The following is a 16,904-nucleotide window of genomic DNA, read 5'->3' as shown; positions in this document are numbered from 1 at the left end:
GATATACAGGCGTTCAGGCGTGGCTCCCCCAAACAGGATGACACGATCTCCCACCACGCAACAGCACCTCTTGTTGCCAAAATATGCTATGGATCTGGGGCCTTTCCCCTTGGGTTCAACCTCCTTCCAGGAGAAGGTCTCTGGATTAACTTTCCACAGATCATTGAAGTTCACGTCATCGCAAATCCCGAGGTTCACGTCAATGTTGTGACCGCCAAATATGTACAGCTCTCCATTGTAGACAAAGGCTGCATGCATTACACGTTCTTTTGGAACATGTTGTGCAGAAGTCGTACTGCTCAGCCAGCAGTTGGTCTCTGTGTCAAACACCCTGATGCTGTTGTAGATGATCTTTGTGTCCTCCCCTTCGCCCCCGAAAACAAACATCTTTGTCCCAATCATGGTGGCAGAGTGCAATAATGAAGGTGGTGCTGGACTGCCGCCGGCGTTAACAAAAGACCAGACCATTGTGGTGGTGTCCAATTTGTACATGTCATCATATGTGCCGTCGCCGGAACCTCCTCCATATACATACATGACCTTACCCAAGACACAGGCTGAGTGGCCGTACCTCGGCTCTGGAACGGCCCCAGAAACCTTGGGTTTGAACCAACTGTGGGTGTCGACATCAAATGCATAAAGCACGTTGCTGTCCTCTAGATCTAAGTTGCGAGCATCTAACAGAGTAACCCCACCCCAGATATAGATGACATCTTCTATCAGCACAGCTGTGTGTTCAGTGACAATGGGAGGAGGGAAGATGGAATATCCCGTACTAGTTGTCACAAGGGGAATCTCTGTCCAGCACAAAGTCACTGTGTTGAAAACGTACACCTTAATGTAGGGCTCATCAACGTACCCTCCAAAGGTGTAAATCATGTGTCCCACTGCCACAGCAGAATGATACATTCTCCTTGGTCCTCTTTTCAGATCTGTCCATCGCAACATGGCTCCTTGTGTCTTCTTGTCTTCCTCTGTTTCTCTTCTACTTGATCTGCATGGCCTTATATACTGTAGGCTGACTAGAGCTCTGGCGTGACATCACAGACAACTGGCGTGACATCACACTGGCGTGACATCACAGACAACACAAACCGTTGCCGTGTACTGTACGCTTAACAATGCCGATTTGCGCAGGTGATCTTATGCGCACACATATTTCTCTCTTAAATGGAACTGGATCCACTGAATTTCTATGCCGTTTTCCAGCCAAAAAACAACAACGCTTGTTCTAATATGACAGGGCTTTTCTCTGTGGCTGCCCCCTCCCTCTGGAATGCACTCACCAAATATATTCATATAGTATTAGAGATATGTGCTTCACCAACTTTTACTAGATTCACCTTTCCGGGTGGATAGCATCGTTCCTGACTTGCATTGTTCCTGAGTAGGCCATTGTCCAACGGACAAAAATAAAATAAAAGAACCAAATTAAAACAAATTAATTGATATGTATCCGCTGCGTGCTGCTGCTAAATGTAGTGAATGTCACAGTGACTTTCACCTTGGAGCTTTGACCACCAATTTCTAACCAGTTCAGCTTTGAGTTCAAGTGGATGTTTGTGCAAAATCTTACAATAAATGTACAGAATCTCTGTATGCCCGTCTGTTATTTGCATATTTCGAGAACCGTCCAACCGACCGAGTTCAAACTCAGTATGCACGTCGCCGCCAACCTGAGGCAGATTTATATGTCTTCAAGTTCATACGATAGGCAGTTGTCCAGAACCGCCGATCCGGCTTATACGCCCATATATAGGCATACATAGAGATCCATTTGTCCAGAAGTGCAGATCCGACTGGACAGCCCAAAAATATAATGCCTCTGGCCATATCTTTGTGGTTAATAAAAAGAGGAAGACTTAAAAGTTAAAAGTGAGCGGGAGATAAGAGAGAGGGGACAGAGGATGAGTAAAGAGAGAGAGAGAGAGAGAGAGAGAGAGAGAAAGAGAATCCATTTGCAACGCTGAAATGAACGCTAAAGATTTTACTGTGTAGTTGCTGGAGTTTTGCGACGCTCTTGCTCAGTCTGTCAAAGCAGGGTTCAGTAGGACCCGGGTCCATTTGGTTGCGTTTGTAACCTCTCAGAGTTAAATGAAACCTAGTCCATGGTGTTGTCAAAGAGGTCCAGTTGGAGAGAAACGGTACCAGACTCGGACTGTTTGTTTGCTGTGGGGCTTTGATTCAGGGGGTGATGAAGTGTGAAGTGCAGTGGCTATCAGTGCGTATGTGCTTGAGTGTTTACACATGGTGTGTGTGTGTGTGTGTGTGTGTGTGTGTGTGTGTGTGTGTGTGTGTGTGTGTGTGTGTGTGTGCGTGTGCGTGTGCGTGTGCGTGTGCGTGTGCGTGCGCGTGCGTGTGTGTGTGTGTGTGCGTGTGTTATCTGTATAGCTGAGCCCTTGTATGGGATTAGATATGGCCATGTCTTTACCTTGGGGCCTACAGTAAGTGACTTGAACAAGACACACACTCACATACATGCATGCACATGAACACACACACAAGCGCACACGCACACACACACACACACACACACACACACACACACACACACACACACACACACACGCGTGCACACACAGGTCTGATTTGGTCTGAACGCTTTGAAGTGGAAGTAGGGTGCAGTCTTGCCGTTGCTATAATTAGACGGCTGCATTCTCATATACATAATGCTAATACTCTGGATCACACAACGTCACCGTTTGATGACATCATCCGGCACGCTGATGTCACTGCGGTTATTTTTGGAACAGCTGCTCTGACATGTGGGCAAAACGTTGTTTGGATGAGTAATAGGATTATGTTAATGAGCGGCACATTCCTCCATCCCAACCATGATAGGCTTTTTGCATTGCCACGCAAATAGCCTATATGTCGCTGTCGGGGGGAAACCTCTTGCGTATGCCAAAAAAAACATTCCAAACATTTTAAAATAGTGAAATAGCTGATCTACAAGCTCACAACATTGTGAGCTTGTAGATCAGCTATTTTCACTACTTTTGTGCGACACTCTTAAATGACGAAGTAGGTTATACATTTTTATGGAAAAACTAAATGTTGAAATGGCGAGATACAAGGTTTCTGCCCGTCAGCAACAATAGGCGGCATCTGACATTTGTGTCTGTGTGTGTGTGTGTGTGTGTGTGTGTGTGTGTGTGTGTGTGTGTGTGTGTGCATCCCACACACATACAGCATTTTCAAATGATTGAATATGTATATGTTTATGTGCAATTGTGCATGCTATACTGTATGAATATTATACATATATCATGTATATCTGCAATGGTGAACGGAGATAGGCAATTTACCGCACATACCGTACAGATACCGCACATACTACTTTATCTCATGCACACACGCACACACACATTACAAGGAAAGTTGCCTGGGTTCATACACGGACACATGACACATGAGTGTGTGAGATCTGATCTCTCCACTGTGGGTTGTGGAAGTGTGTATTGGAAGAACCCCAGTGGAGAAGAACTGAACGAGAGAGAGAGAGAGCGAGAGAGAGAGAGAGAGAGAGAGCGAGAGAGAGGGTGGGAGGCCGATCGATGAGTGTGTTCTCTTTGTAGCCCACTGAGTTGGTGTGAGCTATACAGTATGTGAGCGGGTGCGTGCGTGCGTGCGTGCGTGCGTATTGGAAGTGTGTGTTAATGGCTGTGTGTGTGTGTGTGTGTCTGTGTACTATTGTGTGTTTATTTAGTGTCACCGGGTTGTGTCCGTGTATGAACAAAGGTATTGTGTATTAAAAATAATGTATGTATGTATCTTTGTATGTATGTATACATACAGTACATACGGTACCGTATACTGTATGTATAAGTATGACTGTGCGTGCGTGCGTGTGTACGTACATGTATGCACCCAGGGAGCTCCCCTATTGGTGTCCAGCCCCGTCTCTATAACTCAGCCACAATTACAAGGCTCTCCTTTGCTGCAGCTAATGAAACCATAAGTCAGAGACACACACACACACACACACACACACACACACACACACACACGCACAGACACACACACACACGCGCACAGACACACACACACACACACACACACACACACACACACACACACACACACACACACACACACACACACACACACACACACACACACACACACACACACACACACACACACTACTGCAGCAGAACCAACCAAGCGCTGGGAGAAGGAGGGATGGAAATAAGCGAGAGAGCGTGATAAAGAAGAGGTAGTGTTTGAAAGTAGGAGGTAGGGAGGAGAGAGTGTGTGTGTGTTTTTTCACTCTGGTTTTGTTGCCATTGCTACAGTATGAAGCTGTCAGTTGAATATTGTACATTGTTTTTGTCACGTAGAGCATAAATCTGGCTCATAGATCATAATCGTATTAATACAGCGGTTGTGAAGATTGTTGCAAGTGGGCCCGCAAATAATTGGTAAAAACACATTTTTACGATAACGTTAATATAAAAAAAGAATGTAAAAAAATGTCATTGTCAATGAGATTTCACTGTGATACCAATGAATATGAACCTAAAGTACACTATGTTAGTTCCGTTGATCCAAGCCAGAACACAAGCACTCGACTGATAGATCGTTAAAATGTTCTGAAAATGCACGCGGCCCACCCATCTGACCACTTAACGCGGCAGCCGAATGGCTGCCGCGTTAAGTGGTCAGGTGGGTGGGCCGTGAACACCTTTTGAGATTTTCAAGTGGGCCCTGGTGCGGAGAAGGTTGGGATGCACCGATCTTAACGTCCAATAGAACCAACACTATTAGACGGGCCGAGAGAGAACATTCTGTAACGTTGACGTGTTCATCTGTCACCTAACACGTATTGTACCTGTCAGCCTCCGGCTACAAACCCATATGAATATCACATAGATGCTACAGTATACTCCATCCAATCCTCCATGTTCATTTACAGTAACTGAATGGCAATTTTGCCATAATGTCCCGCCTTTCTGTCTGTCTGTCTGTCTGTCTGTCTGTCTGTCTGTCTGTCTGTGTCTCAAACCTTTGTGTGCGTCTGTGTGCGCGTGTGCGTGTGCGTGTGCGTGTGCGTGTGCGTGTGCGTGTGCGTGTGTGTGTGTGTGTGTGTGTGTGTGTGTGTGCATGTGCATGTGCATGTGCATGTGCGTGCGTGCGTGCATCTCTATGCGCTCTGATGTGAGTGGTGGCAAGATGCTCCTCCAGGCCAATGCATTGGCTGAAAATCTTCCATTTTAGCTCCCTGCCCTGTGCTCACAGCGCTAGAGCTGAGAGAAATGGAAGAAAGAAGGGAAGAAAGCAAGAAAGGAAGAAAGAAAGAAAGCGGGAGAGAGACTGAGAACGAGAGAGACAGAGAGAGAGGGAGAGAGAGAGGGAGAGGGAGAGAGAGGTAGGGAGAGAGAGAGAGACAGGGATTGCTTGGGGCAAAGCAGCTTCACAGAGAACTGGGTGCCCGCAGTTTCCTCTCAGCTCATCTCATCTCATCTTTTCCCCTCTCTCTCTCTCTCTCTCTCTGTCTCTCCTTCTCTCTCTCTCCTGATGTTCCTACTGTATATCCTACTCTTTGTCATTCTCAGACTCCCACATTGGCTACATATTTCACAACCTCAACTTGTACAATGCACAGTATTACAGTACACCACTGTGTAGGTGTACAGCTCTCCGGCACATGCAAGTACGGGTGTGCAAGTATAGTGTGTTCATGCATGTACTGTATGTACTTGTATTTCTATTCTTGTGTGGGCCAAATGTCCCCACAAGTATAGTAGAATTTGAGAAATATAGACATTGTGAGGAAAACGTTCCTGGTCCTCGCAAGAGAAATGGTTGTTTTATGGTTAAAATGGTGTTTAGAGTTACAGTAGCAATTAGGAAAGGATTCAGGTTGGAGAGGATTATAGTTTAGGGGTTCGGGAGTTGTGCCTGATTTATACCTATAGTTGCATCATGCATGCCTGTGTCACACATTGAAAATAGCAGATCTACAAAGCTCACTGCGCGTTGTGAGATTGTACATTTTAGGGTTACGGTTACGATTTCCCAAATACGTTAACCAGGAACTGAATGGAGCAGTAAATCTTGGGATCACGTGATCTCCTGGTTCTGCGTGCATCTGGGGATAAAATGGTCACTCGTGTGTTAGCGAAGAGCGCCATCTAGTGGAAATTCGTCAAAATCGTCTGTGTCAGTGTGGGCCTTTGGAAAAAAAAGTTGTAAAAGTCCTCCTTGGCAGTGAATGATTTAAGGTGCCCCTTGGGTACCAGCCCACTTGGGAATGATGCAAGTCTGTGGAGAATGTGTGGAGAATGTCTGAAGAGTGCAAACTGACTGTGAGAATTGGACTTAATCAAATGGCAGGTGTGGGGAATTTTTCTTAGGCTGCCATGGCAATCAATTGGCTCATTTGAGCCACGACCAGAGCCTTTTTGTGCAATGGGGTGTATCAGTGGGATCGGCGGTTCTGGACAACCGCATATCCGACCGACTCGACGCCGGGCACTGCACTCCCTCGGGTCGTCTATGGCGTGTGTGACGAATTGGAAGTCGGCTGGTCGAACGGTTCTTGAGATGCGTGAACTACAGACGTACAGAGATTGTAAGAAGGTATTCAGATCAACTTTTATTATCCTGCACGGGTAAATTTGTTTGGTCTAGTGCTTCAGACATGATAAGACCACAACATAATCATACTAAAACACATGAAATCACATTGACACACAGTAAATCAATGAAGCCAAATAAAACAAAACAGCTAATCCAAAGTCATCCAAATTTCATATAAAAGTGCAAAAGTGCAAGTGTGTCTGAACGTGTGCGTCACATGCAGACTTTCTCTCTACTTCATTGTGCATCTCGTTGCCTGCATGTGTTTTTAGCCATGCTGTGACATGGGTGAGCTTGCATGCGTACTTGCGTGCGTGCATTGGCAATTTTGCTTACACCAGGAAAACTGTATGTGCAGAGAGAGAGAGAGAGAGAGAGAGAGAGAGAGAGAGAGAGAGAGAGAGAGAGAGAGAGAGAGCGCATGTGAGGGGAAAACAGGGTTAATGCACATAGGTTAGTGAGGAGGAGAGGAGAGGAGAGGAGAGGAGAGGAGAGGAGAGGAGAGGAGAGGAGAGGAGAGGAGAGGAGAGGAGAGGAGAGGAGACTGGCAGTACGCCAGTTCTGAGGTCACCTTAATATTTGATCCACTTCACCAAGTGGAATTTTCAAGACAGCCTTAGAGCAGTGCTTCTCAAAGTGGGGTCCGGGGACCCTCAGGGGTCCTTGGAGGAGGGGTTCCAGGGGATCCCAGCTAAATGAGTTAGTAGTTCACCCAAAACAATTACTTACTTACTTATATAGCCGATGTACAAGCTCTTAGATTATGATCTGCTATTTTTGAGAAAAAACACAACTCTTCTATTCTGGGGGTCCCTGGCACAACACATTTTCAGATGGGGGTCCGCGGCCAAATACATATCAATTTGGGGGTCCTTGACATGAAAACGTTTGAGAACCACTGCCTTAGAGAGACTGGAGAGGAGACATAAGGCATGGGGGAAAAAGAATGTCTAAGGAGGAAACTAATCATTACTGTCATTGTTATGTTCATGTGGAAAATAACTAAGAATGTATTCACGTACGGAAGCTTAAGTACAATTTTGGGGTACATTTCATTTATTTGAGTATTTATATTTTTTGATAATTAATAATTCTACTCCATTACATCTCAGAGGCAAATATTGTACTTTTTTACTTTGTGGATTTAGATTATTATTACAACACATACATTAACCACTTACTGTAAAGCCCTATTTTATACTTGCTCACGATGCAACACGTTGTGAGCTTATTATAGATCTGCTATTAGTACAACCGCACCTCTTTTTTCACTTTCTGCAAATGGGATTGTTTTAGTGGTAAATCGTCTCTGTCGGGTGGAAACCTCATTATGTCCAAAACAGTTACTTTTCAGGATTCAAATTCAAAAACAGCAAAAGCAGCAGATCTAGAAGCTCAAAACGTGTCGCTTCACGCCACGTTTTGAGCTTGTGGATCTGCTACTCTTGATACTTTTGTGTGACGCTGTAGTATGATCAAGTAGGGCGTTAATTTAAGAAAAAATACAAAACGTTAGAATATGGAGATAAGAGGTTTCTGTCCGATATACTACTCACATTGTTTCTTCTTGGCTTTTAAAAGTAATATTATGTGTGTTTGTTGAAGTGGGTGATGCAATAATTGGGGGGGCTGCTTGGTGATGGATGGTACAATGAGGTTCTATTGAAAAAAGAATAGCTTGGAGGAGCTCATTTAATACAATGCAAGAAATAAACGTGAACTAGTTCATTCTTTATAGGACTGTGAACTTAGTTGAAATTCCAAACTGTGAACTATGAACTAGTTCATTTTAAACCACTTGAACCCTAACGTCCCTATTCTGGGCATGTCATAACAGTTTCTGCTGATCTACAAGCTCACAACATGTCGCAGGGGGGAGGGGGGAGGGGGGGAATGGGTGGTAGACCCCTGGGGGAAGTAGTTAATTTGTGTGACCTTATGAGCTATATCTCTTGTAAAGCTTGCACTTACGCAACACTGTGTGATTGTCTATGCACAGCTTTGGCCCATATATGACACACACTGTAAACATAGTCTATGTAACATAGACCAGTGGTTCTCAAACTTTTTCATATCAAGGACCCCCAAAATGATATGTATTTGCTGCGGACCCCCATCTCAAAAATATTTTGTGCCAGGAATGTTTCAAAAATAGCAGATCTACAAGCTCATGAGCTTGTATATTGAATAGCCAAATTATAAAATATGGTTAAAGTGGTTAGAATTATTGTTGTTATTGTTATTGACGCTATATTATTTGAATTACTAATTTAGCTGGGGACCCCCTGGTACCCCCCCAGTGACCCCACTTTGAGAACCAATGACATAGACGGACCATAAAGGCTTTATGTTTAGATTTTGCGTATGTTCCTGTTTTCTCCAAAGTCCATCACTGAACTTGATTGAGTCAATGTTGGCTAAACATGACTGCATAGTTAATAAGATGGTTGGTTGAATCTTTACTATTTGGATCCATTCAACATGCATCTAGGCCTATAAAAGAAAATAATTTTAACAGAGTGGAAGGCGTCCACCGTTCCTTAATTGCTTCACTAGATGGCTTTGTATCTTTAATACATCTTGAGAGCTGCGTTGCAACAAACTAGGTAATTTAACAACATTTGAGAACATCTGGGGTCCTATTACGGGTCATCTTGACTCTGCTGTATGACTGCTCTGCTAATTGTTAATGTGTCCAACTTTGTCTCTGGTACTTACTACTAATCATCATGATAGGCTAATTAGCATGTTTATTATGCATTATGGTCTGGGGTTTGTTTTTTGTTATGGCTTGTGTCTATTGTTGATGTTCTTGTCTGTTATGTCTGATAAAATCAATAAAAGAGAGTTCATAGTCAACAAGCTAACCAAGCCATATGGTCCTTTAAAGGGAGATGAAACCCAAGCTGTCACAAAACTACAGCAGGGGAAATCATGGCCGGCTGACCTCTAAGGTCCCCGGCAGTGTTGCCAAGTCCGCTATTAGCAACTTTGGGCTTGTTTTTCTGTAAAGTCTCTTGTAAATATTGGTAATATGAATATATGAATTTGTCCACGGACCCCCATCTGAAAATAGTTTGTGCCATAGACCCCCATACAAGATTTGTGTTGTTAAAATGTTGTTAAAACATTCCACATTTTTCCAAAACAATTCAAGATTTTTTTGTATACCTATATAGGTTTAAAGTGGTTAAAAGCATGTTGATGCTGTGTGTGTGTGTGTGTGTGTGTGTGTGTGTGTGTGTGTGTGTGTGTGTGTGTGTGTGTGTGTGTGTGTGTGTGTGTGTGTGTGTGTGTGTGTGTGCTGATGTGGCCTATAGTTGCTTCTTTTGGGCTTGTTTTTGTGAATTTAGAGGTCCACTAATGTAAGCAACACAGCTGCAGATAATCAAATTAATAATGGGTGTGTTGGAATTATGTGTGTCATTGTGCATTGACAATGCTGTTGACTGCTGTCTATGTTTGCACACCTAAATGTAACACACCCATTATTAATTTGATTACCTGCAGCTGTGCAGCAGAGATGCCCACAAGTCTCTGAGCTCAAGTCCGAGTCGAGTCTCGAGTCTTTGGCCTCGAGTCCGAGTCAAGTCTCGAGTCTCTTAAGAAAAAACATTTTCTTTCTTTCTTTCTTTATTTATACGATGTAGCCTAAGGCTGAAATACAGTTATGATGGTCCACAAACCCAACCCGAAATGAGAAATGCACAGAATGAATGTTTATCAAAATAGTAGGATACATTAATTTAGGCTCCTTTGCATCTTATAGCGCAGCTCAACTGCGGAAGGCACAGGCTCACACACAGCCTGACCAAGGCTACTGCTGCTGGTTAGTCTACATAATGTTTTATTAAGGAAGATTGACATGTCAACGTGTTTGGGTATAGCCTACATCTAGTGCACACTGCTTGTGCTGTCCCTTGAGTAATGAGAACGCTCCTACAGCCATGGACCTCCCCCGACCAACCCCCGGCCGGGTCCGGGCGGTACACAGTCACTCACATACAGTAGCATAAATTGGCCACTGGCCAGTTTCAGGAAAGATATGTACTCATGTTGGCTGTTATCGCTTACGTTCCATTTCCACCATTTCTAATGGATTCCAGTGGTGTGTAAACATCTCTGAAGTAGCTCCATTTAGTTTCTTCTGAAGTGACACAGTTATATTGTCCCCGTTCGCGAAGTGCAACTTTTTCATCATCCACCTTTGTTCAATAATCCCGAACAGAGCTACAATAATGTGACAACTGCCAACTATAATCTAGTAGGCTACTGTAGGTTTACATCAATCATAGCCTCTCCAACCCAGATACATTGCTACGACGCGTAATGTGCGTCGCCTACCCAAAAGAACAGACATACAAGCTATCAACGCATCACGTCATGGCGTGTCGACAGCTTACAGATCTGTTCTTTACGGCAGAATAAACGATGAGGCGCGACGGAGTATACAATATTAAGCATTTTGGAAACCAAATAAGCCTGTAAGGTCTGTAACATTACATTACGTGGTCAACAACATAGACATGTAACTTGCTTGTAGGCAGTGGTTCTCAACCTGTGGATTGGGACCACAACGGAGCTCACAACGCCTTGTGAGCTTGTAGATCTGCGATTTGTGCAGTGGTTCCCAAACTCAAGAAATCTGATGTTTGCCCGGGACCCAAACTTTTTTATCAAAGAAATTCTTTTAAAACAATTCATGAAAATGCGTGATTTTTTGTGGAAATCTTTAGAATTTAATAATAATAATAATTAATGACAAGATTTAGGAAACAAAAAATAAAGAGATGTTCACTCGCGACCCACGAAAATGGATCCACGACCCACATATGGGTCCCGACCCACTGTTTGGGAAACAGAGCTTTAATGGACCTCTAAGTTGGGCCACGACCCACAAAATGTTTCCCGACCCATTGTTTGTGAAACACCGATCTAGACGATATGCCCCTTATAGGCGCCGAGCTGTAAAAGAAACAAACAAACCAAAAAACATTCAAACTTGAGGAATGTGACATTGGCTGCCCAGGAGTGGAACAACAGGCCAGTCAGTCTGCCAGTCACACACTCAGAGGGCAAAATGGATGGACAACTGATGGACAGACTGATAGGACAGGGAAAGAGGACAGAGGCGGACAAAAAGAGAGGAGATGAAGTGATAGGGGAATAGAGAGAGAGAGGACAGATAGAGTCTAATGGAGGAGAGATGCTCAACACAGATAGAGAGGAGGAGGAGGAGGAGAGAGCAGGCGGGATGGGAGGAAGAGCACAGAGGGGAAAAGGAGGTTTACAGAAATCTAGGCTCACCATATAGGCTACTTCTATATATATCTGCTTTCTCTCACTCTTTTACTGTAACTGCAATGTCCTTGACCCCACAAGTGTTCCCAACCTGCATAAGATTAACCGTTTAGAGTCATGCTGTGTAACGTAGTTCATTTTTAGGAAGTCTTTTTGGCGACAGCGCGACACCTCTGGCGACGGCCCGGTCATTGCAGCCGATTTGTCTGTACGGAACCTATACCGCTAAATGAATGCTGCTGGGTCCTATAGGAAAACCTTACGTATCAACTGTAAAATACCACAGGTAACAGGTAACGTTACAAGTGACCACATATTGAATATCTACACACAGTCTAATGCTACAAGTCACAGAGTCAGTACCGTTGCCCTATACGTGCTTTGTTCTCATGGCAAACGACACAAAGGACTGACGGAGCCCAGGACTGACGGAGCCCCTCCAGCCTCATCTTGGGATAGCGGAATAAGTCCTCCAGCTTCCTTGGTACGCGACGCGACGCGCACCTTCACCACATCCAGTGTAGCCCCAAACGCCAGACCCAGCTTTCCTCAATCGCAGAGAAGAGGACACTGGCCACAGATTGATAGAACATCTGCAGCATCCTATTACACACGCCAAAGGATCTGAGCTTCCTCAGCAAGAACAGCCTGCTCTTGCCCTTACTGTAGAGGGCAGCCGAGTTATCAGCCCAGTCCAGTGCATTGTTCAGGTGCACTCCCTGGAACTTGTAACAGTCCACCAAGAGAGAATGGAGAGAATTTCAATGTTATTTGTTTAGATGTGTAGCTTAAATTCCTATATATATTTATATTATAAATTCCTTTATAACGTTTCCTTTTCAGGTGTACAATGCCACTATGATTTTGAATTTATGACTACCTCCATAGTGTCACTGTTTTGGGCATGTCATTCTAGGTGAACCTTTTAGAAAAATGTTCAAACATTTTCAAAAAAAAATCCCAATGTTTCAATAGCAAAAATAGCAGATCTACAAGCTTGTACACTGTTTATCTTCGCTATTCATCATCTATCCATATCCATAAATTCACAAAACTTCTGTCCGTGTGTGGGTGTGTCTGTGTGTTTCTAACTTGCATCGTTCCCAAGTAGGCCAGTGCCCATTTATAAATTGATTATAACGTAGTTGATTGTAATATCTAATGTTATAAGTACTGTGGTAAAGAGTACCGCACTGCGTTCTCTAACAACGGGTACAGACAGTATTCTGACAGACAGGTACAACGGGTATATTGCTTAACCCGGTGGGGGCATGTATTTTTCCAACTTGCATCATTGCCGACTTGCGTGGTCCCCAAGTTTCGGGTGGAAACCTCATATGTCCAAAACTGTTACTTTTCAGGATCCCAAAAATATATAGCAAAAGTAGCAGATTTACCAGCTCAAAACGTGCTCTTGCAGATCTGCCACTTTTGATGCTTTTGTGTGACACTGTAGTATGATCAAGTAGGGTGTTAATTTACGGAAAACACAAAAAGTTAAAATATGGAGATATGAGGTTTCTGACCGACAGTGACGATATAGAGCTTAAGTGGTTCATATGAATAAATAATCATTACTCTTTGTGTGTGTGTGTGTGTGTGTGTGTGTGTGTGTGTGTGTGTGTGTGTGTGTGTGTGTGTGAGCAGGTGCGGTACGAGCCTCCAGTATCTTCCCCATCCTGAGTGTGATCCTTCTCTTCATGGGGGGGCTGTGCATCGCCGCCAGCGAGTTCTACAAGTCACGGCACAACATCATCCTCAGCTCCGGCATCCTCTTTGTCTCCGCAGGTACAGCAGGGACAGAGGGAGGGAGGGGGGCGGGGGATGGGGGGCGGGGGGTCGAAGGAAGAAAGAAGGAGGGAGAGAATGAGACAATGTGGGGGCAAATGAGGTGACAATTTATGGCTCTTTTTTGACTATACAAGAACTAAGTGAACGTGCCGTGAAGTGTATTTCACAGGTTCTGGATTTGTTTCCACACCCACTACAGCTACTGTTTCACATGAGGTTTTCAGAACCTAGGAATGAGGCGCTGGATCATCGCGGACATGTTGAATGCCTTTTTTTTATTTAGGTGCTATATCACACTTTGCTTTTGCTTTATTTATTTATTTCCGGGACAGCGCAAATTAATTAACATTTCAATCAATTAAGATGATATCATGTAAGTATGCCGGATTTAGCTGTAAGCTCATTTCCATCAGTATAGTCCCCCATACGGATACACTCAAAAACAGAGAGAACATACAACTATAAATTAATTTTAAGAATACCATACCTATAGTTTAAACCCAACTAAAGAATATCTAATTTGAAACAGCTAAGATTTAAAAAGTAGCAATGGTTACATGTTTTTAACCTTTGTTTTAGTTTTAAAAGTACACAAGGTGGGGCTTTCCCTTAGAGTGACTGGGAGGCTATATTCCATCGTAGGCTTCCCTTGATGGAGAGGACATTCTGTCCAAAAGTGGTCTGGCTACGCTGGACCTCACAGTCCCCTCTGATGTCTGACCTAGTGCCACGTCCAGTGTCTCTCTTCCTCTGGATAAAAGCACACACTGGAAGAAGAGCCAGTCCATGTAGACACTTTTTAACTTTTAAAAGCCTTAAAATTGTCAAACCTTAAAATATAAATATATACTTTTCCAAAATGCTACAATGATGGTCTGCGTTTGTATATCATGATCTATCACCTAAATAAAAAAGGCATTCAACGTGTCCGTGATGCTCCAGCGCCTCATTCCTTCTTTCTGCTGATTATGTCCTGCTCCTGAGATGCACTGGACCTGCCGTTAATAGTTTGATACGCAGTCTAACACCTTTTGTTCTCAGAACCTAATTTGGGCTCTACTCAGGAGGTATAGTAACTAACGTATACACTTTTACATTTCAAAAATAGCAAAGACAAAAGACAAACGAAATCTGAAGACAAAAGTCTAAACAAAATAAATAAATAAAGACCTAATGAAAAAAGAAAGACTATAATGAAGTTATCATGAAATCAAACTCCTGTTGGGTTGGGTGTACAGTATATACTGTCCTTATACATTCAGGACAGTTTGGACAATTATAGCTTGGGATTCGTATAAACAATGCAGTACATTTGCTGGCAAAAAGACGTTTCAATCATTACTATATTGTTTTTCATTTGAAGGCTTCAGTGAGGATATATGCAGCTCTCCAGCAGGTGTGGCAAAGCTAAAAAAATAAAACCTCAACGGTTTAATCCACAAAAAGTATTCTTTTCCCGTGTTTGTGATTAGGTTAAAAATACACAGATAGAGCAGCTTGCCTATTGCCAATGTTATGATCTATACAGTCAAATTCTCTTTGTTCATTTATCCGTTTGTATCTCCGAGAGTGTTACTTTAACTCTCAGAGTTAAAGTAACATTCAGTATTTTCCTGTGTACTTCTAGTGCAGTGGCAGTTGTCTGTGTACTGTATGTGTGTACGAAGACCTCTGCATTCTCTGCTTCTAGGCCATGTAGCATAAGCATATAACAAGTTTACCCTCCAACTCAGTACTGAGGGACACAATTCTCTCCCTCTCTCTCTCGCTATACCTCGCTCTCCCTTTCTCGCTCTCCGTCGCTTGCCCTGTTGCTAGGCTGTGAGAAGGCCACTGGGATTAAACTCTATAAATAAGGTGTCCCTGATACTCTTCCGGTCTCATCTATCCCAATCATGTCTTCACACTCCTCACACCGCTGGCTTTTACTTGTCTTGTCTCTCTATAGACCAGGCCAGCAACACGTCACCGACAAAGCCGCTTGCCCCTACTTGGGGGCACGCTCCCTATAACCGTGTGCTATTTGACCTAGATTCGCTCATCCTTTGACAATACTGTCCAATACTCTGATCTTGTGCGATATCATGAACCAACTAGACCTCTCAGGTCACCTGCTACAGGTCAGCTTTCAGTCCCTGGAGTCAGAGCTAAACGTGGAGAAGCAGCATTTAGTGTTTATACCATTGGTTCTCAAAGTGGGGACCCCCAGGGGTCGTTGGGGGGGGGGGGGGGGGGGGGGGGGTTCAGGGGGTCACCAGCCAAATGTGTTAATGTAGCATCACAATCATTTTAACCACTTTAACCTTTTATACTTGAACAAAAGCGAACATTTGTAACTCAAATCTTTGCTTCTGGGGGGGTCCCTGGAACAAAATATTTGAGATGGGGGTTCGCGGCTAAATGCATATCATTTTGGGGGTCCTTCCCATGAAAAAGTTTGAGAACCGCTGGTTTATACCACACATATCTGGAACAAACTGCCAGAAAACTGTAGGTCTGCTGCAACCCTTAGCTCTTAAAAATCACTTCACAGCTGAAAACCTTTCTGTTTTATTTATTTTTTTACATCTTTTGTTCTTATTGTATTCTAATGTCCTTTTAAAATGTGTTTCCTTTGCTTAATGTTTTATGTAAAGCACATTGAATTGCCTTGTTGTTGAAATGTAATAATAATAAATGTGATATTGTCAAATGATGAAAGCTAATTAAGGTCAAATAGCATAGGGTCACAATAGTGAGCATGCCCCCGAAAATGGGCGTTGCTTTGGCGGTGACTCATTTGCCGGTCTAGTCTATAGTATGTCTCTGTGTTTTTCTATCTGTCTGCAATTATGTCTCTCTGCATTTCTGTCTGTCATTCTGCCTGTCTGTCTCTTGGCCTGACTGTCCACCTATCTGAAGATCGCATAGCCTTTTATACTTCACTGTCTCCCGTGACTGTCTGAATATTTGTCAGACAGCATATCTGACACACTCTCTCTCTCTCTCTCTCCCTCTGAGCACATAAGTAATAACCTGTCAAAGCGGATAAAAACAGAGGGAGAGGGTGAGTGGGAAGGAGATAGTCAGGTGAGAAAGAGACAAACAGAGGAGGAATCGACAATATGAATTTGAATTGGGAAGGGGGGATCAACGGAGGGTACAGGCAGACACCGAAGGAGAGCGAAAATAATTAGTTTGAAGAAATAAAATAAAAACAATATGGTGAATATTTCCTGTCTCAACTA

At 43.5% G+C, this 16,904-nt stretch overlaps 1 protein-coding gene across 1 annotated transcript in view; it reads left to right on the top strand.

The window, feature by feature from the left end:
• The window catches only part of LOC311064393 (voltage-dependent calcium channel gamma-2 subunit-like), a gene marked incomplete at its 3' end in the record, with an annotated part of 72,895 nt that overhangs the window by 55,288 nt on the left and 703 nt on the right, over positions 1 to 16,904 (top strand). Inside the window, exon 3 of the mRNA XM_084084223.1 lies at positions 13,534 to 13,674. Coding sequence (XP_083940349.1) covers positions 13,534 to 13,674 — 141 coding nt within the window. The remainder of the gene's footprint in view (positions 1 to 13,533; positions 13,675 to 16,904) is intronic.

Source organism: Gymnoscopelus microlampas, assembly GCF_963454915.1.
Source record: "Gymnoscopelus microlampas genome assembly, chromosome: 2".
Taxonomy (NCBI): Eukaryota; Metazoa; Chordata; class Actinopteri; order Myctophiformes; family Myctophidae; genus Gymnoscopelus; species Gymnoscopelus microlampas.
Note: the sequence above shows the minus strand (reverse complement) of the source record. Positions and strands in the feature narration are given on the sequence as shown.